At 38.7% G+C, this 27,519-nt stretch overlaps 1 protein-coding gene across 1 annotated transcript; it reads left to right on the top strand.

The window, feature by feature from the left end:
• On the top strand, positions 1 to 27,508 carry tmem94 (transmembrane protein 94). The gene is made up of 31 exons (XM_081392938.1): positions 1 to 133; positions 1,325 to 1,562; positions 7,286 to 7,405; positions 7,493 to 7,620; positions 7,743 to 7,879; positions 8,152 to 8,360; positions 9,493 to 9,644; positions 9,753 to 9,855; positions 10,398 to 10,484; positions 11,965 to 12,081; positions 14,969 to 15,073; positions 17,712 to 17,885; positions 18,092 to 18,304; positions 18,387 to 18,699; positions 19,147 to 19,320; positions 19,407 to 19,509; positions 19,604 to 19,812; positions 20,336 to 20,517; positions 20,607 to 20,742; positions 20,842 to 20,951; positions 21,709 to 21,808; positions 22,280 to 22,388; positions 22,663 to 22,852; positions 23,866 to 23,943; positions 24,034 to 24,119; positions 24,214 to 24,295; positions 24,397 to 24,560; positions 24,644 to 24,735; positions 24,852 to 24,945; positions 25,037 to 25,207; positions 26,152 to 27,508. The coding sequence occupies exons 2-31, from the start codon at positions 1,539 to 1,541 to the stop codon at positions 26,222 to 26,224; spliced, it is 4,035 nt and encodes a 1,344-aa protein (XP_081249064.1). The 5' UTR covers positions 1 to 133; positions 1,325 to 1,538; the 3' UTR covers positions 26,225 to 27,508.
• Positions 27,509 to 27,519: the final 11 nt, after the last annotated feature.

The following is a 27,519-nucleotide window of genomic DNA, read 5'->3' on the forward strand; positions in this document are numbered from 1 at the left end:
TTCGAGTCACTAACATGGCCGTCAACAGGGAGTGAGTCCAAGGATTTTGAGACGAATATTATTTGATTCTGCTAAAACACTCTTGATGATTGACGATACTACTTGCGGGTCGTTGATGTTACAGCTCTATAACGTAAGTTTACATTGATTTATTGTGATTTGAGCATGTAGCTAGTATCATCTAACCCCTAGGCCACCTCTAATAAACTGATAAACCAGTTGTTTGAATTATTTCTAAATGTCCTAAGGATGTTTATATATAACTTATTCTAACATTGACAGCTAAATCCAACAGAGATAAAAAGCAGGGTTTTTTTCACAAGCCTAGTCGCAAGCAGCGATCAAACGTTCAACATGGAAGCTGTCTTTCACGTTAACACAGGTTTAATAATCGTATATACTCTGAAATATAGTTCCTCATTATGATATACAAGTAAATGCAAGATATTACTTCTGCCTTTAATAACTTTATGCAATACCACTGTTTATTTAGTGTATCTCTGTAGTAATATACACATTACTAAACAAATGTCTCTATAGAACAGTCATTTGCTTAGAGACTGTAACGTTAGTTGTGTCATTACACTATCATTACACTACCTGTAGTGAAAAGATTAAAGTCTCTGTAAAGTATTTGTCTAATACTGTCTTATAAATCAGGTAAACACTAGTACTTTCTCTGTAAGTGATTTATTTGGGGTTGTTTTCGGCTATGATGATTAATTACAGCTTTGTAGGCCAGTTTAGATATTCAAAGTCAGTAAGTTTGCTTGTCTTACCTAGAAAGCTAAAGATTAAATGAGTAAATAATGCCACATTGTTTGAGGTTGTAGACTGTAGCCAAAAGCAGTTTTTATACATTACTGGCACCCTTATATAATTTACCTTGTTTAATTTTAGATTATAAAATCTACATTTTAAATAAAGTATAAAACCATATAAATATATAATATACCATATAAAATAAAGTAAAATATATAGGCTACTCTTTGCCTTATAGACTTGCCTGAATTTTAATCTAAAATCTTGATGTTTGTTTAAAAAGAAAAGAATTCCCCAGACATGTTGTTTGTCAAATACCCTTATTTACAGACATGTTATTGCTCGGTATTGCACTCGTAAGCGAGTAGTGTTACCGACTTTTTCTTTTACTTCCTGTGAAAATAGTGGGACCTGGGAAAAATGTGCATGTCTTTATTTGGGAATATGCTTATTGCCATGAATTTTCCAGTAACTGCAGCATGTAAACTTGACTTGGATAATGATATTATTAATGGTGACTCTTTTTAATAATTCCCATTTTAACTCTTTCTACCCATATCAGATCCCTTTGAATGTAAGAAGAGAGAAGCCACACCCTCTCATAGATTACAGTTCCCTGGGCATCGACTACAGCCCTGAGAACCGTCCCTCAGACTGGCAGTGCCCGCAGGTGAAGCATCTTGAAGCTGGGGGCCGGGCTGGTATCGGGACAAGTGTGGACGGTAACTACCAGCTCTGGGCAGCTCGACAGAGCATGGTGAAATACAGCGGTTGCCATGGAGCTACAGGATAAGAAACAGGTAAGTTCTTGAGGAGTTTTCCTGCTATAGATGAGAGTAAGTTTGCTAGTTGTGATGTGCTCAGACTATTGATTACCACTGAAAATAATTTTGACCCACCCCTCAGTTTGGAAATACAAACAAAAATCACATATAAAGTAATGCAACAAGAGTTTTGGGATATTTTGGGGTATGACTTTATACATACAGTTGAAGACAAAATGATTAGCCCCTCTATGAAATCTCAATTCCTTTTCAAATATTTCCCAAGAGATGTTTAACACAGTATTACTTATTATATTTTTTCTCTGGAGAAAGCCTTATTTATTTCAATTTGCCAGGAATAAAATAATTACATTTAAAAATTTGATTGGCTACAGAACAAACAACTGTTATCCAAATGACTTGCCTCATTGACCTAATTAATGTATTTAATTTGTACGCACAAGGAGTCTGACAACAGCCGGTGCTCCACACGGAGATCTGATCACTCCATCATCGAGTCTGTCTGTGATTACATGAAGAAACAGAAAAACTGAGACAGACTAATTCCAGAAGAACTGTGGCAACGTCTCCAAGACGCTTGAAGAAACCTTCCTGCAAAGCTGCAGTACTGTGAAAAGTTTTAGGCGCTTGTGTAAAAATGCTGTAAAATGAGGATGCTTTCAAAAAATAATAATATCGTAAATAGATTTTATTTATCATTTTTCTTCTATTATCTAAATCAAATCAATATTTGGTGTAACCACCCTTTGCGTTTAAAGGGATAGTTCACCCAAAAATGAAAATTCTGTCATCATTTACTCTCCCTCAAGTTGTTTCAAACCTGTATGATTTCCTTTCCTCTGCTGAACACAAAAGAAGATATTTTAAAGAAGGTTGGTAATTAAACAGTCGCTGGTCTCCATTGACATCCATAGTATTTTTTTTTTCCTACTATGGAAGTCAATGGGGTCCATCAGTCGTTTGGTTACCGACTTTCTTCAAAATATCTTCTTTTGTGTTCAGCAGAAGAAAGTAAGTCATACAGGTTTGGAACAACTTGAGGGTGAGTAAATGATGACAGAATTTTCATTTTTGGGTGAACTATCCCTTTAATACAGCTTTTGTCCTAGAGGCATTTGCACATAGCTTTGCTGGCAGGTTTCTTCAAGCGTCTTGGAGACGGTGCCACAGTTTTTCTGGATTTAGTCTGTCTCAGTTTTTCATGTAATCAGAGAAGGACTCGATAATGGTGAGATCAGATCTCTGTGTGGAGCACCGGCTGTTGTCAGACTCCTTGTACATACAAAAATCTCACTGGATTATTACAATTAATGGCAAAAGGAATGTTTGGAAATGTAAACGAATATTTCCTACTGACATACTACAGCAAAATATATAAATAACTGGCTTGATTACTCTCATGTAACATGACATAGCTTGAGCATTTGTGTTGCTAAAAACAACTTGAACTTAAATTCATTGACCCTGGGCTTGATCACACTAGTAGACCTTCACTGAATTTTTTATTTTTTTCATTCTTCTTTGGCATATTTTAGACCTCTGTTATACTCCATACAGGAAGCGCTGAAAAGCTGGTGGGAATGAAAATATAAGATTTTTTCACGATCAAGCTCAGGGACACAAACTGGAAAAATGGATATTTGTTACTACATGTTTGTTTACAGTGGGAGTTCTGTTCATAATCTCCAGTCATGGGTAATTTTGCTCTGAAGTGTCTTATAATAATTAACAGTTCATCTTGAACCACGTCAGATTCTTTTTAATGGGGATGGAAGTTGTAGAGGTTGTGTAAGGCATATTGTCTTTTTGACTTTGGACATGAAGAAAAGCTTGATATGAATTTGTGTGTTGTAGTTTAAAATGTGCCTGAAAAGTAGTGAAGTTGGGCCAGAAATTCAGTGACCTTACCTATACCTCATGGAAGCAGTAGCTTTGTTTCATGTATTAGCGTGTTAAAATATTGTACATTTGTCCGCAGTCACATAATTTATTTCACCTGCTCATATGTGACCCTGGATCACAAAACCAGTCACATATCGCACGGCTATATTTGTGGCAATAGCCAACAATACATTGTACGGGTCAAAATGATCATTTTTCTTTTATGCCAAAAATCATTAGGATATTAATTAAAGATCATGTTCCATGAAGATATTTTGTAAATTTCCTACTGTAATTATATAAAAAAAACATTTATTTTTGTGAGTGAATGCAGCACAACATAAATGGACAACTTTACAGGCGATTTTCTCAATGTTTCGATTTTTTTGCACCCTCAGATTCCAGATGTTCAAGTAGTTGTATCTTGGCCAAATATTGTCCTATCCTAACAAACCATACATCAATGGAAAGCTTATTTATTCAGATTTCAGATGATGCATAAATCTCAATTTAAAAAAACTGACCCATGTGACTGGTTTTGTGGTCCAGGTTCACATATATGTATATTTCTGTGATTAAATTGATTGAGAGAATGAATTTATCCTTTTTTAATCAATTAAACTCAAGTAGGCTACCTTAAACATCTAAATTTAGCTGAATTTTGACAGCATCATCAAAGTCATTGGCAGTATGACTTTGTAAGACTGTATGACTGTGTAATTTGGCAGTAATGATGTTGCTGAGATCCCCTTTTTGGTTCTTGTCTTACCTGTATTGATTCTGCTGAGGTAATGAGAGTGTGCTGGGATAGTTGTTGCCATCGGACAGTAACAGCTGGATCTATATATATTAACATTTTATGTCATATTTGTTTTTGTTTTTATTTCAAAATAATGGCATTTTTTCCCACTTTATCTTTTTTTAAATATATTAAATATATATCAATCTGTCACTATTTAAAAATGGACATCCCTACTTTAGTAAGGTTGTAGGGTTCAATGAGGATGCTCTTTGTCCTGCCGCACCACATCACTGCTAGGACCGTAAATTGCTGTGTTAGCTGGAATGGATGAATGCCTGGACAGGGCGGCGAGGGCACACCATGCTTTTGCTTGTCCGTCAAGCCCCTTTCCCTCACTTTATTCTCTAATTATTTCTCTCAAAAGCTCTCCAACCCTGATACTTGCTCATCCTTTACAGCTTTTCATTGTCATTTTACACCCTTTTTGCCTGTTTCTCTTCAGGCGAAGTGTTGCAGCTGCCTCTGCAGAGCTCTCAGACTAATTCATGCTAGAACTGACAAAACCTCCTTTCTTTTCTGTTCGTTCTCCTTCAGCTTAACTGCTTTTAGCAGACCCACACACTGTTACCGGTCTGAAAAGAACAGTTGTGTTCATTCTCTCTGGTCAATTGCACTGATTTTAATGTGCAATGCTTTTTTAATTGGCAGACTACACAAGGGTGGCTGGGACGTGCCCAAAACAGAGCCTCTGAATGCGCAAAGGCAGAGACTGTCTGTCCAGACCGTGTGACTGGTGCTGAAACAGCAGCATACATTATCCCGTAGCACCCTGCACACTCCTGTCCAGCCCACACGCGCACCAGACACCAGTCATACATTAGTCTGTCGGCAGCAGAAGGAGTAGTCGCAGCCATGATCCTGAAAAATGGGACCTGGTTCTGGAAGAATAAAGTGAGTGGATCTGTGCACACTTCCTCTAACAAACTCAGTTGTTTGTGATCTGTCTGAATCCGACTGTCCGGGATCAACATTTAGGTCTCGTGTGCGAAGGCTTAAGTCTGTTGTTTGCATGTGATTAATCTCGAGTACCGTGAACAGGTGGAAGTGCCGTGCCAGGTGTATGTGCACTTTTCTCAGCTCTGGGTGTGATTGTGTGGTGCATTTTTCAAGGTCTTGAGTGGTTTACCCATAATGGGCCACCGTGTGTGACCGCATGTGTCTGTGTGCGAGCTGATGGTAAATCTCTGCTCGTTGATGTGTGAGAGATGCTCATGAAAGGATTTAGTTCAGGCACTCTCTGGCTGTGGGAAAGTGGTGTGTTTATTTATAGTGGTGGGCCCTCGTTTGCTACTACAGGACCCTAGCTGTCCCACAAAATTCACTGGTAATACTGGTAGGATAGCCAAAATGCGTCAGAGGGGAGAGAGCCTTTTCTTTTGTGACCATAATAGGCATGTTGAGCAATAAAAGTTTCTGCCTAAATAAATAGGTTTGACTTACTGTGTCGGCATTCCCTTAAAGGGTTAGTTCACCCAAAAATGAAAGTTCTGTCAGTAATTACTCACCCTAATGTTGTTCCAACCACGTAAGACTTTCGTTCATCTTTAGAACACAAATTATGATATTTTTGATGAAATCTGAGAGCTGGCTCACTCCTTCATAGGCTTCTATGTAATCGATATCTGCCATCCCAGAAAAGTTAGTAAAGACATTGTTAAAATAGTCCAAGTGACTACAGTGGCTCAACCTTAAGTTTATCAAGCGACGAGAATACTTTTTGTTCGCAAAAGCCCCCCAAAATAACGACTTATTCAACTATTCAACTTTTTAAAAATGTCAATTTCTACAAAAATTATTTTAGATTGCTTCTCAGATTTGGACAATCAGACCTGGTGTAAATGGGTATGTCACTCTTGTCACTCGTTGTTGCGGTTAAAACGCGAAAAATGCAAACATTTTGCAAACAAAATGCAAAAAGAAGAAATGCTTCTTTAATAGTTGAACTTCTTTTAACTTGAATGTCGCATTTTTAAGAATACCATGCATTGCGCAAGATGCTGCAAAAGACATGAGTCTGCAATTTTGGTTTATTAAAATAAAGAGATAAACTACAGTGAATTATAACCAGGACCCCTCGTGCTCAGAAACATTGCAGTTGTACCAGTAAGTTATTCTTCATATTTTTTTATTTATCAAATGAACTTCAATATCCAAGGACCAACATTAGCAGATTTTTAAAAAAAAAGTTCATTTGAGCACTTTAACTCACACAGTCTGGAATTTTGTGTAATGGCGAATTTTTCCTCAACGGGTTCATGTTGTTCATGCAGATTTGCCCCTTTGACCAATAAAAATCTGCCTGGTTTGAAAGGGACTTCTATGTGAGCTGTGCTTCATACAGTACATTACTACACTATTGACAATAGACAATGGACCTTTTTTTGCCTGTGAAATTTTGCTGATATTTTGGTAATGTGACCGGCCTGCACCTTTTGTCAGCAAGAATGATGTTGAAAGTTGAAACTCAATTTGCTTTTTTTTTTTTTTTTTTTTTTTCTATACATTTTTCACATTTTAAAGGGGACCTATTATGCAAAATTCACTTTTATAAGGTGTTTGAACACAGATTTTATAAAAATGTCCAGTTGCATTCTAAAAGATGTAACTTCTTCCATAGTCTCTCTATCAGTGTCCGACTCTGGTTCGAACATGTTAGGCTGGACGCCGCTACTGACAATTTCTGACATTTTTGCCAGTTTTTTTTGTTGCCGGAGTATCTGAAGCACAAGCTGTAAAGGTTCTATTCTGGATGGGGAGCTGCAGCTCATTTGCATTTAAAGGAACACACAAAAACTGTGTGTTTTTGCTCACACCCAAATAGGGGCAAATTTTACAAGCTATAATACATTATCTGTGGGGAAATGATCTGTTCAGGCAAATTCTGTGGAAACCAGAGACTTATATTACATCTTGTGAAAAGGGGCATAATAGGTCCCCTTTAAATATTTTTACAACCTAATTAATATTCATGAGAAAAGCCATTTTATCACACCTGTCGTCAGAATTTTTAAAACAAAGTGACTTTCATGGATTGATTGGTTTGGTTGTGCTGTAGGAGGAGGAGGCGACTCCACTGGGACTGTCCACGGCTCAGGCTCTGTGCACCCTACGGGACCAGCTGTCCAACTTACTGGGGCAACACCAGAAATTCAGCCGGCGAAGATGCACGATACAGGTCTGTTCTGGATCATTCTGTTATCATCACAGTTAAATTAGTTTTGTCAGGGAAATCCTGATTTTGGTTTTACTTTTCGTTGTGCAGGAGCTGTGGGCTAAGAGCTTCCTTCACCATAATGACCGGCATTCGTGCTTCCATTGGCCAGGAGCTGTTCTCACTCTGGTTGTGGTGGTTGGGCTGTTGTGTTGTCATGGCAGCCAGCCGGAGGGCAGGTGGGCATGGATGAGTGATGGTGCAAAAAACTTTTGAATGACATTTTGAATGGATGTTATCAAATAGTTGGGATAAGCATTGTTATTTTGTTTTATGTAAGCTGCTTACCTTTTTATCTCAGTCAAGGCATAGAGCTGGTGAACGCCGGTGCGCTCTTCCTCCTGCTGCTGCTGAACCTCTTCCTCATCAGACGACAGCAGTGGTTACGGACCAGCGAGATGGTGCGGAGGCTCAAGTCCATCATCTCACAGCTGAACGGTGAGCGGAGCAGCGAGTGTATATAAACATCTAAAGGAATCAGTCCTGCTTCAGGAAGTAATAATGATGGTTATGCTAGGCTTCATCCATTAATTTGCATTACATTTCAACGCAATGCTAAACATGCTTTTATATAACTGGAATTATAGTATAGTTCTTTCTGTCATTATTTATTCACTCTGATGTTCTTCCATTTCTCTAGACTTGTCGTTCCAAGTTTTAATAAGTTAATGTTCTCTTAACTCTTTCACTTTTTCCTCATGGGTTGCCAGATTATTTGGAGAGAAGTGCAGGACATCCAATCAGATGGGCCCCCTCTCTGTACCCTGACCTCTACACTCCCACCTCCCCTTCCTGGTCACTGCATTGGACATTCAGAGATGAGCAACTGGTCAATCTACCTATCAGTCTACTGGTGGAAGGTGATGTCATTGCTCTTAGACCAGGCCAGGAAGCCTTTGCATCTCTCAGAGGCATCAAGGTAATGTCAGATCTGAATTACATGATTTTTTTGTTTGTGTAGATTTATGGATGGCTATATGCATAACAATTTTAGATTTATTTTATAATATACATAATTACCATGGTAAATTTTTTATTGTAATATTATTTATATACTATTATAGCCTTTTGTAATATTTTGAATCAGTTTTTTATTTTTTCATTTTAATTGAGTTATGTCCTTTTGTCATTTTCATAATCTTTTAATATTAGCTTATTAACAGTAACAGGACTGCATGCTAACCATAGTCATTACAGAGATTGTTACTGTGACACAATCACAGCCAATCAGGAAGTATTTGATATTTAATGTACAACTTTATTTGTGGAATGGGATGTTGGACCAATTATATTTCAGTAGGTTGACTTCTGACTTGTAATTAATGCAGCCTGAATCATAATCATACACTGTTCGTTCTTTGGCCTGAACTGAGAACTGTTCTGTCACCTGATGGAGTTTGGGTTCCTTGCCACTGGCTTGCTTAGTTGGGGACACTTAGTATTCAGCAATAATACTCATTTGACTGCACTGACACTATTGCATGAGAACTGAATGATAGCATCACTGTTTTCCCCAGAGCTGCTTTATAGCTGAATTGAACTCATTCCATAATTAATGAACTTTACATAGTTATTGAACCAAACTGAATCAACACTCAACTGATTTCAGCTAAATAATGACTGCTTACTATTGTCTTTTTAGAGCTTCTTTACAGCAGAATTGAATTCAGTTTGAATTATTGAATTGATATTTTCCTGTTTATCACTGTAAATCTGCTTTGAAATGATCTGTATTGTATAAAGCACTATATAAAAAGGTGACTTGACTAGGCAGGGCTATATAGCGTGAAGTCCTTGAAAAAGAAACAAAGCATCGTAACAAAATGTTCTCTCGCTTATCGTGGCTGGTTAGTAAATAGTGTTCCACTATTTAAAGGAGATCCAGTATTAAGCTGGATGATTTAACTGAAGCAGCAATATCAGTATGAACTATATCCTGGTATTTTGTACTGGAATCTGAAACAGTACAAAAGAAAACCTTGGAGAATAAGAGTGTTTCTCTCGGGCTCTTTCACTCTGTTCTTCTGAATCACTGAATCTTCTGTTACCAGGACGACGAACACATCGTGCTGGAGCCAGGAGACCTTTTTCCGCCGTTCTCCCCTCCTCCCTCCCCACGCGTGAATGAGCGGAGGGGCCCCCACAGTCCTCAGCAGTACCGCCTCTTCAGGGTGGTGCGCACACCTATACTCGACAGTGTCAGGTTAATACCTCAGTGGAGTCAAACAAGTAGACTTTTTTTTTTTCATGTGATATGTGAACAATTTTATTTTCTCACACTAGTAACTAATCACCTTTTTCTGGCCAATAGGAACAGTCTTGACCTGGCTCTCTCCCGTCCAATCACAGCCCTCGATAACGAACGGTTCACTGTGCAGTCCAGTATTGCCAATTTCGCCTGTCCTGCTGTATTGGTATGATAAAACTGAACACATGAACTAAGTTTTCAAAACGTTTAACAAATTTTCACACATGTTGTGTCTGCAGCCTGTCTACATCCATTTTGACACCCATATTAACAGTTTTCTGTATTCATAAGTAGTATGCATGAGTTAAACTGTTGAGCCTGCTGAACTCAGCAGAAAATAAGGTGAAAATTTCATCCTAAGCCATCAAATTTCAAAACGTTTAACAAAGTTTCACACATGTTGTGTCTGCAGCCTGTCTACATCCATTTTAACACCCATATCAATAGTTTTCTGTATTCACAAGTAGTATGTATGAGCTAAACTGTTGAGCCTGCTGAACTCAGCAGAAAATTTCATCCTAAGCCTATCATCCAATCTTTTGCATATTATCTTGTATGAAGGAGCGTAGAATCATCTGTCAGTGTAAAAGCTTTTGCAACACTCACATCCTCCAGATGCAAGAAGTGTAAAGTGGGACTAATGGTCATAACATTTACAAATGGTCTGTTTGCTGATGATGATCTTTGGTCATTTTTTTTCATTTATAGGTGGCCTTTTTCTCTATTAACACGATCCGGTACTTCTGTGACACTCCTGGTCTCACCCCTGGACCATTCAACTTCCTTCAGTTGCAGGTCGATAATAGTAAATCACAATGCATTTGTTTGTTTTTTTAAGTTTGATTTTTTTTTTAATTCAGAACTGCTTTCCCACTCTCAAAATAGTAAATGTTAGAATAAGGTCATCATAGCTGTTCTCTTCTTCATTTAATATATTTTTAGAATATATAAATAATACTAGGCCACATAGTAAATTTTTGCACCCTTGAAGGGCATTGTGGGAAAGGGACAATACTCATATGATCGTTTCAAACAAAATCAAGCAACAAAATTGCTTTCCACGAGGCTGTTTGTGAAAACTAAATACAATGGTCAATTTAAGAAAGCAGTTTTGTTGTTATGGTTACGAGATCCTGGTAGATATGTTATGAAACCTCAGGTATTTTTTTTTAAAACATCATTCAAACACTGGTTATCAACCACAGGGCCGGGGCCTCATCAAATTTCCAAGAGCCTCAAGATCAAAACAAGCCAAAGCAACCAAACATCAAGATATTTTTTGTGCTAATTCATCCATTTTTTTATTGAAGAATCAGGGTTCCCACTGTCTTCACTTCTCCAATATGAGGTAGTCTTATTTTAAAAGGTGTGATTTCTAGACCTGGAAAAGCCATGTTATATTCATTATAAAAATACCCATGGATTTATAAGATTTTATTAATTTACATTTTGTGCCAAGCTCTAAAAAATTGTATCAGGTAGAATTTGTGAGTAAAAACTGGTGTTAAAGGTTTAGTTCACCCAAAAACAAAAACAAAATCTTTTTAATGAAATCTGAGAGTTTTTAGTCTCTCAATTGACAGCCTACGCAACTACCTCTTTCAAGCGCCAGAAAGACATCATAAAAGTAATCCATATGACTCCCGTGGTTTAACCTCTTTAATTTTATGAAGCGACTCGAGTGCTTTGTTTGCACACAAAAAAAACAACATAATTTCACGTCGCATCATAAAATTGAGGTTAAACCACTGGAGTCACATGTATTACTTTTGTGATGCCTTAACTAGCTTTCTGGGGCTTGAAAGTGGTAGTTGCGGTAGTGGTAGTTCAACTCTCAGATTTCATAAAAAATCATTTGTGTTCCAAAGTATCTTACGGGTTGGAACGACATGAGGGTGAGTAAATGATGACAGAATATTCATTTTTTGGGTGAACTAACCCTTTAAAAATCCTTATTCTTAATCCTTATCCAGTGCCATGAGGCCCTGGAATAATTTTGTGCCCAGTGGGGGGCCTTGGAGTCAAAAAGGTTGAGAATCGCTGTTCTAATGTATCTAAGGACTATTATTGGTAAATATTCCGAATCCGTACATATTTAAATATTTTGCATGTTTTTTTTGTTTTGTTTTTTTCAAAGACTGCACAGAGAGACATAATAACTAGAATTTAAGAAACGACATTTGATGCAAAACTTTTATTTGGCACAACAATGTTGGTATTAATAGTGAATTTCGATCTTTCTTTCTCTGTCTCTCTTGCTCTCTCTAATGAATAGATGATGGGTGTATTGCCCATTTTACCTCTTCTGTTTCCTGTCATGTGGGTTCTGGTCAATGCGTATGGAGAGGCCCGTGTGTTAGCCGAGTCCAGCCGTAACTCTCCCACTGGCCTGGTAAGACACACAGAACACCACATATTCATTCCACTCACTTTTTGCTGTTCATTAACAGTTTTCTCTCTCTCTCTCTCTCTCTCTCTCTCTCACACACACACACACACACAAGCAGACACAAAACATACACAACTCTCATAACTCCCTAATCCCACTCCAACGTATATTGCTGCTAAATTATAACTCGCTCTATCTATGATTACTGTGTGTATTAACTTTGATTTGCAGCCATAACACTGCATGAGGAATTAAAGCTCATTGGCCAAGCTCACACTAGTAGTAGGGAGGATTAGGGAGGGATTGCAGAGCCGAGGTGAAGCGGAGAGCTGATCATCTGCTCAGGTGTTTAATCAGACTTTTTTCTTGTCCCAGCTTGCTAAGTTCTCTGAGGACACTCTAAGCAGCTACACGGAAGTGGTGTCCTCCCAGGTATATCCTCTGTATTCCTCCTATCCAACCTGTTCCCCACACGCTTCTTGTGATCCTTCTCCCTTGCTCTGGACCCTCCCACAACCGTCATCTTTTTCTTCACCTTTTCGTTTTCTGATCAAATTTCTGTCAAATTGTCTATATCAAAGGATCACTATAAAAAGAGCCTGTTATTTTATTTATTTATTTGCTTCACCACCATTTCTTTGTTTTTCTTTTAAAAGACCTGGCCACTTCATCTCACTTTGTTCGATCAAGTTTGCAAAATCAGCCAATACTCCCGCAATCTTTATTATTTATTTGCATCTTTTTCGCTTCTTGTGCTGCCGATTAGTTTAGCTCACCCACGCTGACCTGTGACCCCTTGGCCTTTGCCTGCCCACCTTCTGCCTGCCTGAGGTTTGCATGATAGAGTATTATGCTCTCTCTTTAGTGGTGGTGCTTGTCTGGACTACATTTTAAAAATGTTTTATCTCAGTTAATTTACATTTGGAGAACTTCTGCATGAACAAGACTCTTTTTTTTTTTTTTTTTTCAAATTTCCAAAGTACGGTAAGTATTTGTCTGCATGGACAGATCAGACATATGAACAGGCTGAAAGTATTTCTGCTGTGTGTTTTTGGGTTTAATTTCTTATTTCAAAAACTTTTTTTTGAAGATTTTAAGAAGTTTGGTCTTCATAAAATTCTAATTGGTTAATTGAACTGCTGTGTGTGTGTGTGTGTGTGTGTGTGTGTGTGTGTGTGTGTGTGTGTGTGTGTGTGTGTGTTTGTCTGATGATCTGACTCTTTAAAGACCCTGTGATTTTGTGGCTTTTTGTAAAGATGTCGGTTGAGTCATCTGTATACTACTATACTCCATAGAGTTGACAGTTAACTTTTTAGCCAATATTTTTAAATATATTTTTATAAATGCACTAGTGTTCAAAAGTTTGGGGTCGATGAGGTGTATTTGATACTCTCTTATGATCACCACCAAGCCTGCATTTATTTGATAAAAAATACAGTAAAAACAGTAAAATTGTGAAATACTATTACAGTTTAAAAGAACTGTTTTATATTTTGAGATATTTTATTGTGTAATTTATTCTTGTGATGGCAAAGCTGAATCATTAATTCAGTCTTCAGTGTCACAAGACCCAGTTCAGAAATTATTCTAATATGTTGATTTGCTGCTCAAGAAACATTTCAGGATTGTTTGATGTATAGAAAGTTCAAAGGAAAAGCATTTATTTAAAATATAAATATATATTTTTAACATATGTTAATGTCCAATAAAAGCTTCTCCATTTTACAAATTGTCTGAATGGAGCCAAATGTGTGAGTTTGCCTAATTACCTAAATAGCTCTTTGATTGTTAATTGACGTTATCTAATAGCTCACACGGCCTAAGTGATGTTATTGGAAAAGAAAAGTTGTACCATGGGCGGACTAACACATTGTCTACACCAGATGCGAGTGGCTCGGCACGATAAAAGCAAATCAAACATTATAATAAGTGACGCTGTCTACACTGGATGTGGCACGACAAATTCCCGAGAGTAAACTGACACCCTGTTCTAATGTTCTAATTCTCACATACTTCAAGCACTCACGCAACTTCTGACACAAAGAACAAATGGATTTGCAACTGTCTCGTTGTCATGTTTAGTGTAGACAGCCTCAAGCTGTTGCAGTGCGCCGGGCCGCGTCCAGTGTAGACACATTGTGAGTCATTATGTTTTGATGAAAGACAAAGGTTTTTTTTAAAGAAAAATGTTTAGAATTATGTGCACTGATGACTCATTCACAATGAGACCAGGGAACATGCATTAGGTAATGTAAGTGGGGTCAGTTTTGATTTCATGCTGACTTTAAAGGTGGATTCATGGACATCTGATGTGCGTCAGATATATTCACCTGCAACTAATTGTTTTCAGTTCTTGCTTCACAGTGCTGCTCTCCTGTAGCTGCTGCCTTCAGCTTTCATTTGTTTGCTTCAGTTTCAAATCTTCTGTGATTCAGTCAGTTCAATTTCTCTCTCCCTTCTCCTGCTGCAAGGTGTATTTATCTTTATGAAAAACCTCTAAATATCTGAATGCACCAGGCCAAACACAAAACTGGACATGCTACTGCTGCTTTTCCCCCCCTGCCTTATGCTTCAAGGCCTTGTATTATAGATCTTCTCTCTGTTTGTGTGTGTGTGTGTGTGTGTGTGTGTGTGTGTGTGTGTGTGTGTGTGTGTGTGTGTGTGTGTGTGTGTGTGTGTGTGTGTGTGTGTGTGTGTGTGTGTGTGTGTGTGTGTGTGTGTGTGTGTGTGTGTGTGTGTGTGTTGTCAGTGGATAACATCCAGGTTTCATAAATTCTGACACTTTTGCGGAGCCGTTCGAAACCCAGAGGTGCTAATGCATGGATATGAGTTTGTCAGGGGAGATGATGCGACTCACACCATGTTTGTGTGTGTGCGTGATTCTGTGCAGGAGATGCTACGCTGTGTGTGGAGACACCTGGTCAGTGTGCTGAAAGGACAGTCCCAGACCCTCTGTTATACCTCCAGTCTACTGCACTCGTTGGGTTCCGTCACTGTGAGTGCCCCCCCCCCCTTGTGTCACATAAACATATTACACTTCCTACTTGCAATTTGATGAAAATAAAAAGATCAATATTAACTTTAAAAATAAATACAAATTAAAAGACCAGTCTGTGCTATTTTCAATCTAATTATCAAATTATAGCATTACCGTTACTGCTATAGACACTGAGGAGGGCAGTTTTTCTCCTCCAATAATTAAAATAGTGGTCAATCAAAATGTCTTTTTAATAGCAGGAACATTCTATGAATTTGGTCCCATTCCGATTATTTAACTTTTCTTCACATCCTTGAGATACTGCATCTGTATCATGCTGTTAATTACCACAAACAATAATTACGACACATCCCTCAGTATGTATAAACAAATATCAAGAGGTATTTACAGTAAATAAATATGCTTCTATTGCAAGAGGGCATGCATGCAAACATGCTACATACTCTCTTCAGCCACTTTATTAGGTACACCTTGCTTATTTAATTCTTCGTGGCATAGATTCAACAAGGTGCTGGAAACATTCCTCAGAAATTTTGGTTCTTATTGACATGATAGCATCACGCAGTTGCCGCAGATTTGACGGCTGCACACCCATGATGCGAATCTCCCATTCCAACACATCTTAAAGTTGCTCTACTGGACTGAGATCTGGTGACTGTGGAGGCCATTTGAGTATAGTGAACTCATTGTCATGGTCAAGAAACCAGTTTGAGATGATTTGAGCTTTGTGACATGGTGCCTTATCCTGCTGGAAGTAGCCATCAGAAGGTACACTGTGGTCATAAAGAGATGGACATGGATAGACTCAGATAGACTGTGGTAGATTCACACCGTTACACCACCACCACCAGCCTGAACTGTTGTCACAAGGCAACATATTTCCAATCTTCTATTGTCCAATTTTGGTGAGCCTGTGCGAATTGTAGCCTCAGTTTCCTGTTCTTAGCTGACAGACAGTGTGGTCTTCTCCTGCTGTTGCCCATCTGCTTTAAGGTTCAACGTTGTTTGCGTTCAGATATGTTCTTCTGCATACCTCGGTTGTGACGAGTGCTTATTTGAGTTACTGTTGCCTTTCTATCAGTTCAAACCAGTCTGGCCATTCTCTGACCTCTGGCATCAACAAGGCATTTTCAGACACAGAACTGCCATTTTCTGTAAACCCTATGGTTGTGTGTGAAATTCCTAGTAGATCAGCAGTTTCTGAAAAACTCGGACCAGCCTGTCTCGCACCAACAACCATGCCACGCTCAAAGTCACTTAAAGGGATAGTTCACTTTGAAATAAAATTTTGGTATGTTTTAGCTTACCTCAAGGGCATCCAAGATGTAGGTGTCTTTTTTTTCCGCAGTAGTTTCAATTTTGATATTTTTAGGCCAAACCGTTCTTGTCTGTCAGTCATTTAATGCAGGTATACGGTCACTGTCTCAAAGAGCATGCACAGAGTCCAAATTAAAACAATTCCACATCGTCCAAATTAAACAATTCCCCATCGTAAGTACACATTGATGGCCTAAGACACGAAACGAGCGGTTTGTGTGAGAAAACGAACAGTATTTATATCGTTGTTACTTCTTGAACACAGCCGCGTCCAAATGATCTGCAATGCATTGGAACGAAACCGTAGCCAAGGCGACGTCTAGTGTATATATCTATACCCGCCCGCGCCCTCAGATCATTTGGACGCGGCTGTGTTCAAGAAGTAACAACGATATAAATACTGTTATATCAATGTACTATCAATGTGTACTTACGATGGGGAATTGTTTAATTTGGACGATGTGGAATTGTTTTAATTTGGACTCTGTGCTTGCTCTTTGAGACAGTGACCGTATACCTGCATTATACGACTGACAGACAAGAACGGTTTGGCCTAAAAATATCAAAATTGAAACTACTGCGGAAAAAAAGACACCTACATCTTGGATGCCCTTGAGGTAAGCTAAAACATACCAAAATTTTATTTCAAAGTGAACTATCCCTTTAAATCACCTTTCTTCCCCATTCTGATGCTCATTTTGATGATCGTCTTGACCATGTCTTCATGCCTAAATGCATTGAGTTGCTACCATGTGATTGGCTAATTAGATATTTTAGTATATTGATATTTTAAAATATCAAAATTGAAACTACTGTGGAAAAAAAGACACCTACATCTTGGATGCCCTTGAGGTAAGCTAAAACATACCAAAATTTTATTTCAAAGTGAACTATCCCTTTAAATCACCTTTCTTCCCCATTCTGATGCTCATTTTGATGATCGTCTTGACCATGTCTACATGCCTAAATGCATTGAGTTGCTACCATGTGATTGGCTAATTAGATATTTTAGTTAATGAGCAGTTGAATAGGTGTACCTAATAAAATGGCTGGTAAATGTAAATGGAATGCATTTACAAATCATTTTAAAAGAATGCCATATAAACATAGCATATGTTGTATTGCGTGACATAACTAGAAACGGACATTCATTTGTTATTAAAATATATTTTAAGTGTTTTACCATTCTCATGCTTGATAGGAAATGTAGTTTAGAATGAATTCCCCTAATATTAATTTAAATTCAAAGGATCATAATATGCTTTATTAACTGATAATGAAGTATCTTGTTTTATCATATGTCCTGACCCACTCATAGGTGCTATGCTGTGTGGATAAGCAGGGTATTCTGTCCTGGCCCAACCCCAGTCCTGAGACTGTGCTGTTCTTCAGCGGACGAGTAGAGCCTCCTCATGACAGCCAGGATGACCTCAGAGACGACCTGTCAGTCAACTCCCTCTGCAGGACAGAGGGCGAGGAGGAACGAGATGAGGTACTACTGATAGCTAGCCTAAAGCATCATAATTACAATTTCTTTTAATTATGATGACTTATTTGAATTAAGTTACTTCAGAAGTTTTGAAAATATATAATTATACTGTTAAGTCTGTCTGGACTTGAATAAGTTGTTATTTTAGCGTCTGTGTTTTGTCTCCCTTCAGTCTGTGTGTGTTTTTTTTTTCTTTTCTTCCTGTTTAGCCTCAGGAAGGTGAAGCACTGCTGTGTTTACCAGCATTTGAACCCTCCCTTCACATGGCCGAGCAGGAACCCAGTGAGACGTCACATGACACCGCCCGTTCCTCGGACACTCAACGCCAGCGAAGAGGACCCCAAACCACCCGTTCCAAACACCCATCGGGCTCCAACGTCAGTTTCAGAGATGACACTGAGGGTGGAGATGACATTGCTCAGGTAGGACTAACTCCTGCAGAGCTAGTTTAGCTCATGACTATGCACTTGTGTTCATGTGTTTTGTGTATGTCTCTATTTCCAGCCATGCGGTGTGGGTGATGATCTGTGTGAAGCAGAAGATTTTGTGTGTGACTATCATCTGGAGATGCTGAGCCTGTCCCAGGATCAGCAGAATCCCGTCAGCATCCTCTTTGATGATTCCGGTTGGCACAATCACCTGCCCTCTTTGAAGCCCCTTGGCCTGAACATCCTGTTGAACCTGTGTAATGTCACCGTCACCCAGCAGCTCTGCCGATTCTCAGATCACCTGTCCAACCTGGCGCTGCAGGAATGCCACGGGGCGGTTCTACCCGTTCACGTTCCCTGGGGCCTCTGCGAACTATCTCGCCTTATAGGTAAGTGTGAGAGGCATGTTAATAAACATACATGGTCATGATTTATATTTTTTGTGGATTTATTCGTACAAATTATTGTTTTTGTAGCTATTGGTTTTTGGCAAAAAGCATACAAAGCAATCTTTTCCTAGTTATTATATTGTTGTGATTTTTTTTTGGTTGCACAATAATCTGCACTTGGGTCTTTATTCATTCTGTACTCCTGTAGCATCTATGGGCAACCCCGTCCCAAATTTCCAAGAATATAACAACACAAACAACATTTTTAATTGCAATCAATATAGAGATTTAAAATCAATTGGCAAAATCCGTACCTAATTATTGTTCAGCATCTAGTCTGGCGGTGCTTCTAGTCAATTGTACTGTTAGATTAATTGTTGTATCTTCACATACTTTAGTTAGCCCCTTCCGAAGACCCTTGTTGTTTCCTGTTCTGTTGTATGTCAGGTTTCACTCCGGGAGCGAGAGAACTGTTTAAGCATGAGAATCATCTGGCTCTGTACCAGCTTCCTTCAGGAGAGAAGGCCAAAGAATCTGCCCCTCGACGCCTCCATAACTTCACTAAACGCCAGCCCCCCATCAGTCACCTCATCAGTCTGTTTGTTAGGGACAGCACTACCAGTAAGGCCCTCGTTTTCTGTCCCACTTCCTGTTTATCCTTGGTGGTTTGTTTAGTCACTGACCTTTGCCTTTTGAACTCTCTTCAGATAATGTGCAGATGCTCTCCCACGGCTCGGCCGACCTCATCCTGGAAGCCTGCACGGATTTCTGGGATGGCGCGGACATCTATCCGCTGTCTGGCACTGATAGGTCAGAGACACTAATTAAAAGACTGACACTAGTCTTAAAATGCAGAGTGAAGAATTTTGTTTCCGTACTGAACTACTGGTCTTATGCCCCATAGGAAAAAGGTTCTAGATTTCTACCAACGTGCCTGTCTGTCAGGATATTGTTCTGCATTTGCCTATAAGCCTATGCAGGTGGCATTGTCTGAGCAGCTCAATGGAAAGTGTGTGGAGCTGGCTCCAGGCCCTGCACTCTTTTCTGGGGTGGAGCTTCCCAGTACCACCCCCATCAAACACGGCAGCCGCAGGAACAGCTGGAGCTCTGATGGTGAGAGACATGGTCTGTTCAGCTCATGATCTGGACTGTAAAGTGAAAAAATATATATCTTTGATATGATTGCTTGTTGATGGTAGGTAGATAGATAGATAGATAGATAGATAGATAGATAGATAGATAGATAGATAGATAGATAGATAGATAGATAGATAGATAGATAGATAGATAGATAGATAGATAGATATGAAAGAGATGGATGGATGGATGGATGGATGGATAGAAAAATTCATAGATAGATAGATAGGTAGAGAGTTGGATGTGTAGATAGAAAAATAGATACATAGGCAGATGTAGATGTGATCTAGATATGTAGATGTATGGACTGACGTATAGATATGTTGATGCGTAGTTAGATGCATAGATCGTTACATGGATAGATAGATAGATAGATAGATACATAGATACTGTACATAGATACATACATAGATACATACATAGATACATAAGATAGAAAAAGCTTACATAGATCAAGCTTACCAACTCTTAACATATATATGTACTGTATGTGTTTCAGAGGGTATTGGAGAAAGTTTGGAGAAGGAGGACTGTGTTCAAGCTCTGAGCGGCCAAATCTTCATGGGAATGGTGTCATCCCAGTTCCAGGCCCGTCTGGACACTGTACGGCTAATTGAGAACCTGGTGGGAGCCTGTATCCGCTTTGTGTACTTCTCCATGGAGGATGAGCTACGCAGCAAAGTATGACACTGATGGAAAAGCCAACTCGGTGAAAACTTGATGTATTTGGGATTTATATTTTATAACCTCTTAATGTTGTCTGCCCGTAGGTGTTCGCAGAGAAGATGGGATTGGAGACGGGCTGGAACTGTCACATCTCTCTGACTCCAAATGGAGATGGTCACTGCGATGGTGCTCCGTCCAGTCCTAGCCAAGCAGGATCCCTACATGACGACCTTATGCAGGGTAATTGTGTCTTCCTGCCTACCTGCACACAAAGTTTACATAAACTGCATTTTTACCCAATGTGGAATTTATTAAAATGAATCATGTCTCTGTTCTTAGATTCTCGTGATGATGCAGAGGGCCCACTACTGCCTGAGGATCAATCAGATCTTGCCAGCTTCCAGCCTACTGACAGTGATGTGCCCAGTTTCTTAGAAGACTGCAACAGAGTAAGCAGTCTACTCCAATAGCCAGGGTTCCCACGGGTCATGGAATTTCTGGAATGTCATGGAATTTGAAAAGGTCTATTCCAGACATTGAAAGTCAGGGAATTTTATAAATTTTTTGTCCAAGATTTTTTTATCGCGCTGTTTCACACATCTTTCTACGGAGCCCCTGAGGGGACCTTTGCAAAAATAATAATACGGACTTTGATTTGATTGTCTGCTATATATTTGCTTCTCATTTATTAAATACAGGCAATTGGTTGATGAAAAATATATTAAAATTAAGATACAATTTATAGAAAACGAAATTCACTTTAAAGAAAGGCTTTCTACAAAACAGAACAGCTCGGTGCTCCGCAAAACAGCAGCCTGTTGTGCCGTTCATTATAGGTCATGGAAATTCATCTTTTTAGTCAGTGAAAGTCAGGGAAAAGTCAGGGAATTTGAAATTTGGTTTAGAGTGGGAACCATGAATAGCATGTTGTCACATCAGACTCTAGTGGCAAATTTACAGTGCAACGGTGGCACAGAAGCGCTTCTGAAGTGGCATTTTGGTGTCTTTACCCAGACTGTTTAATGTTGCTCAGAGGTGGCATAAATGCATTTATACTTCATTTGCAACTGTATACTATGATGCTTGATTTATTCTGGCTTTTATGTGGCATTGTATCTTTACTTTAAATTTTAACAGACATTACAGAGCAGCCTTGCAGTTGCGAAAAATAATAATTGGTGCTTTTTCCTTTCTGTTGTTCTGTAGGCCAAACTTCCTCGTGGCATCCATCAGGTTCGTCCTCATTTGAAGAACATAGACAATGTGCCTCTACTGGTGCCCCTGTTCACAGACTGCACCCCTGAAAGTGAGTCAGCCTCAAGACCAGCTTTAAAGTCGACATGAAACAGAAGTTGCGATCATTTTTGTCCCGTCATTGTGACATACTGTATATCTGAGTGTAACAAATGTAGGACAGGAGTTGATTTTGTCCATGGGGAATCGATTGGATCACTGTTGTTTGTTAATTACTGTGATCTCATGTGAGTGACAGGTTGCTGGAGGAGAGGGATTATTGCCCTGTCAGAGAAGAGATGTTGTTGCGAGGGGGTGGGGATATTATTTTGATTGAAGATTAGGCACATGAATTCAAGAAATATAATGATGTGCACAGATAAATCATTTATAATAAACACTGCTATATTCCATAAAAAAATGTGGATTTCATGGTGACTTTAAAGATACCTTGAATTGAAAATTAAGGTTTTGTGGTTTTTATTCCATGTGTGTTCTATCCTAGTGTACTTGTGTTGAGCCCTCAAATATTTGTGTCTCACAGCAATGTGTGAAATGATGAAGATCATGCAGGAGAACAGAGAGGTGACGTGCTGTTTGGGGAGCTCCGCAAACTTCCGTAACAGCTGCCTTTTCCTGCAGAGCGACATCAGGTGGGTAGCACACACATCACTGTACACCATAATTAAATATATGACCTATAATCTTATGCAAAGCTACTGTCTAAATAATGGCAATTTTCAAGAAGCTAAAAGATAGCTTTGAGTTTTTTGTCTGCATAATTCCCATTATTTCATACTTTAGATTACTATAAAAAAATATTATTATAAAAAATAATGTTGAGAGTAGCTATGTTCAAATGAATTAAAATCATCTGAGTTTAAAGTGATCATAAGGATTTGAAAATCCTTACTCTGTGTGTTATAGCATCTCCCTGGATCCCCTGTACCCGTCCCGGTGCTCGTGGGAGACGTTTGGATATGCTGCAGGCTGCGGGCTGAATAAAGACTGTGATGAGCTGTCTCCACTGGGGCTCAGTGCTCAACTCAACAGCCTCGCCTGCTCTGTGTCCTTCCATCAGGGCGAGAGTGTCAGCATGGTCAAACTCATAGAGCAGGTTTGAGGAGCTCTCACATAAACACTCTTTCTGGAATGCTGTTGATCACATGGGAGCAAGAAGATATAAGATCATTCAGTGCATTTATCTATACCAGGGGAGCCTAATCCTTTTACTGGAGATACCTACCTTCCTGCAATGTTCATAAATACAGAAAGGTCTGTTGGATCAGGGTTGGATCTGAACTCTGCAGGTAGGAAGATCTCCAAGAACAGGATTTGGCACCCCTGGTCTATACTGCTGTTTAAAGGTTTGGGGTCAGAATATTTTTTTTTTTTTTTTTAATGTTTAAAAAAAAAAAACTCTTAGTCTCACATCAAAACTGCATTTATTTGATCAATATATGGTAAAAATAGTAATATTGTGAAATATTATTACAATTTAAAATAACCATTTTATATTTGAATATATTTTAAAATGTAATTTATTCCTGTTATGGCAAAGCTGAATTTTAGCAGTCTTCAGTGTCACATGATCCTTCAGAAATCATTCTAATGCTGATTTGGTGCTCAAGAAGCATTTCTTATTATTTTCATTGTTGAAAACAGCTGTGCTGCTTAATATATATATTTTTTTTTTGTCAGGATTCTTTGACTAGAAAGTTCAAAAGAACAGCTTTTATTTTAAATGGAAATCTTTTATAACATTATAAATGTCTTTACTGTCACTCTTGATCAATTTAATTCATCCTTGCTGAATAAAAGTATTAATTTCTTAAAAAAAAAAAAAAAACTTTCTGACCCCAAACTTAAGAACAGTATGTGTACAATAAAAAAGAAAAGGGAGAAGGAGAGTGGTTGCACACCAGACTCAAACCTGCATCTTCCACATGATAACCACTGCATCACAGCTCAAGCAGAAAAAAGTCAATGTACTGAAAAATAATATGACTTAGAATATGATTGGGAATAGTCCCAGTCCCATTCTCCCATCATAATTAGACTATGCCTAATAAAACTGTCTCAAAAAAAGAAAATGATTGAATGTTAGTGCTGTTTCTGATGCATCTTCAGGCGAGACACACTACCTACGGCATTCGCAAGTGCTTCCTCTTCCTACTGCAGTGTCAACTAACACTGGTCATCATTCAGGTGAGAAAAGACACACTGTGTCCGAAACAGATCTGCGTGTTACGTACATTCCTAATTCATATGTGTACCCTTGATGTTTTGGTTTTGTAGTTCCTGGCCTGCCTTATTCAGCTGCCTCCTCCCATGAACATCACAGACATACTGTGGCTTTCCTGCTTCTGTTACCCTCTGCTAAGGTAATAGAGAAGAAGTGACACAAAAGATGCCTACATGTAGCACAGTAAAACTTGTACACTCTGTCATATCTGTGACCTTGTTGGGCATTCACAGCGTGTCATTCCTGGGAAAACCTCCTGACAGTTCGGTGATGACAGTCGCTACTGGAAAGAATCTGGACTCCATACCACGCAAGGTCAGTCATGAGACCACACATTGCACCCGATTTAAACTGCAAACTATTTAACAATTTTGACACACATGTGCATTCATGTTATATTTGACTCTCTCCCACAGACCCAGCACTACTTCCTGGGCTGGTTCCTGTTGAAGTTTGGTCTGACGATGTTGGCCTACTTAGTCGGCTTTGGGTTTTCTCTACAGGAAGTGTGTTCTAGAGCTGCTAACCTCACAAAAACTGATAACAGCACCATCACCTGCTCCCACATACTGACATCCAGGTACATGCACACACTAAAATGTCATTTTCATTTATGTTTATATGAATTAGTTATGAGTTCTAACCAATGATTAATATATACAGCTCCAAGGATGCCCCGCAGTGGTTTGGTGAATTTTCCAATGGGCTGCTTCTGATTCAGAAGATCATGGCAGGGTTTCTAGCTTTGCACACAGGTCACTTTAATACAATACACTGCCTCATATGAATAGTTACTAGATGGCTTAGGATTTTTTTTAAAAACATTATCATTATAGTCATGTTATTTATTATTTCTCTCGCTCTCTTGCAGTGGTCATCTCTCTGAGTTATGTGCACCGTTCACAACCCCTCTGGAGGATGAACCCGTTCAGTAACACATGGTGGTGTCTCACAGTGCCTGTGGTGTGAGTGTTTCATGTAGAGAATGTTGTTTTCATTAGCAGAGTCACATGTTAACACGTACTCATACTGGATTTTCTTCTCTTCCCCTCGCAGGTTGTTGGGACAGGTGGTGCAGGCTGTGATAGACTATCATTTGTGGCAGGACAGGAGTACAGAAGTGGTCTTCACTGTACATCACATTCCCCTGTTCGTCTGGCTGTTAGTCTCTCTGTCCATCGTACTTGTGGTGCTAATCAATGAAGCAGTAAAACTGCATGAAATCAGGTAAGAGGATAAATGTAGAGGGTACCAATGATAATTCAGTCTTCATTTACTCACCTTTGTCGTTCCAAACCTGTATGACTGCCTCTCTTCTAGACTGCGCTTTTTCATACAATGAATGCATATTGTGACCAAAGGCCATCAAATTTGTTAAAAAAACAACAATTGTCCAAACAACTCATTTAATAAATTCCTAGTCATCTGAAGCTGTATGACAGCTTTACACCTGCAGTAGACTTAAATGTACACTGTCACTGTCAAGGACACATTAAATTGATCAAAAGTGACAGCAAGTGCATTTATAATATTATCAAATAATTATATTTCCGATAAATGCTTCTGAACTTTTTCTATTCATCAAAGAATCCTGGAAAAAATGTATCATGGTTTTTTCTACAAATATATTTAAGCACCACAACTGTTCACACAACAACACATTAGCATGATGTCTGAAGGATCATGTGACTCTGAAAGTGTTATTCTCCTTCACCATAGCTCTGAAATCTCATTTTGTTCATATTCAAACTTGTCGTGTCACGTTCAGTTCACAAGTTGCAAATTTAATTTGTCAAAAATCAGCATATGGCAAATACAATATGTGAATAAAGTAGCGTTTCCCATCCCATGAAAATAAAATCGGCACTTCCATTGAAATTAGCACAAAATAGAAATGAAAATGAACGTCGTAACCACTGAGGAAGCCACTGTAGCTCTTTTATTAAACGTAATAATTTGCTTAACTTCATGTTTTCTGACAGTCGCTGACTTGAAACAAAGTCTTCATTCAGTATTTATTCAATAAATATGATTTCATATTCATTTATGAACATGTTTTTGTCGATTACAGAAATGATTATTTCTTTTCAACTTTAAATAAGCCTAAATTTAGCCTACATAAACCATAATATACATAATTGATAACCAGTCAAATATGGCTCTGATTTCAGGGTACGAGTGCGTTACCAGAAGAGACAGAAGCTTCAGTTTGAGACTAAGCTGGGAATGAACTCTCCCTTCTGACCTGCGTCTGTACAGGACGGCATGGTCTTATTCTTCAGTGTCATGTTCGTTATTGTGGTGGAGAAGATCATGGTTCCTTTGGATTCCCTTCAGCAGAGCTCTTCCTGCGACACCTCCAATGGGCAGAACGTTATTTCTGCCATGAACGCCACTGAGGGCTGCGTTTTTAATCTGTGAGATCCTGGACTATCTCATCCTTATTTTGAGTACAGCCTACATCAATGTTGTTTGAGGGATGTTCGCCTGCATGCTGCTTTGGTTTGGACAGGGTCATTTATTAGAGGGATTATTTTTCAATGAGGCCATTCCTTTACCCCCCTCGAAACCTCAAACTAATGCATGATATAGCAAATGAATACCAAAACGTACAATGGAGGGCTAAATTAGCATGATTTTTTTTCTCTCTATTTTATTAGAGAGTGTTTTTATTAGCTGTGAAATGGGGATTTTCTTTCTTTTCTGTTTCAAACACGAGACGATTGACCGCTCATGCGATGAGCTTTAGCTGTAGGTTCTCTGTGTTCCTATTTTAGCCGTCACTCGTGCAGTTCATTTACTATGTCATGAGAGCTTGTTAAAGTCTGTATTAACAGGTTAAAATGTGAATGTCATCGCCTCAACTTGCCTCATATTCAGAGGGGAAATATTTTATTCTTTGTGATACACAAATGAGTTTATTTACATAAATATATCTGCCAGAGAAACTTAGCTGAGAAGCTTTGCTTCCAAAATCAAATGTAGCCAGTCAATGTGAAACTGTGTGCAAACTATTTTTATTGCTTACCGAAAATCAGTCAGGCTTGAAATTTCTTTTACAATTCAAAATGAAATCTTTTTTTAGTCTTCTATTAAACTATTTTTACTTTAAAGGTATACTCCACTTTTTTTGGAAATAGGCTCATTTTACAACTCCCCCAGAGTTAAACAGTTGAGTCTTACCATTTTCGAATCCATTCAGCCAATCTCGGGGTCTGGCGGTACCACTTTTAGCATAGCTTAGCATAGATCATTGAATCGGACAGGACCATTAGCATCTCTCTCAAAAAAGATGACCAAAGAGTTTCGATATTTTTCCTATTTAAAACTTGACTCTTCTGTAGTTACGTCGTGTACTAAGATCGACGGAAAATGAAAAGTTGCGATTTTCTAGGCTGATATGGCTAGGAACTATACTCTCATTCCTGCGTAATAATCAAGAAACTTTGCTGCCGTACCATGAGTGCAGCAGGCGTAATGATATGACGCAGCGCCTGAAAATAGGTCTAATAGGTTAGACAAACTTAATCCCGGTCACG

The sequence above is a fragment of the Scardinius erythrophthalmus genome, assembly GCF_964197995.2.
Source record: "Scardinius erythrophthalmus genome assembly, chromosome: 18".
In the NCBI taxonomy this organism is placed as follows: Eukaryota; Metazoa; Chordata; class Actinopteri; order Cypriniformes; family Leuciscidae; genus Scardinius; species Scardinius erythrophthalmus.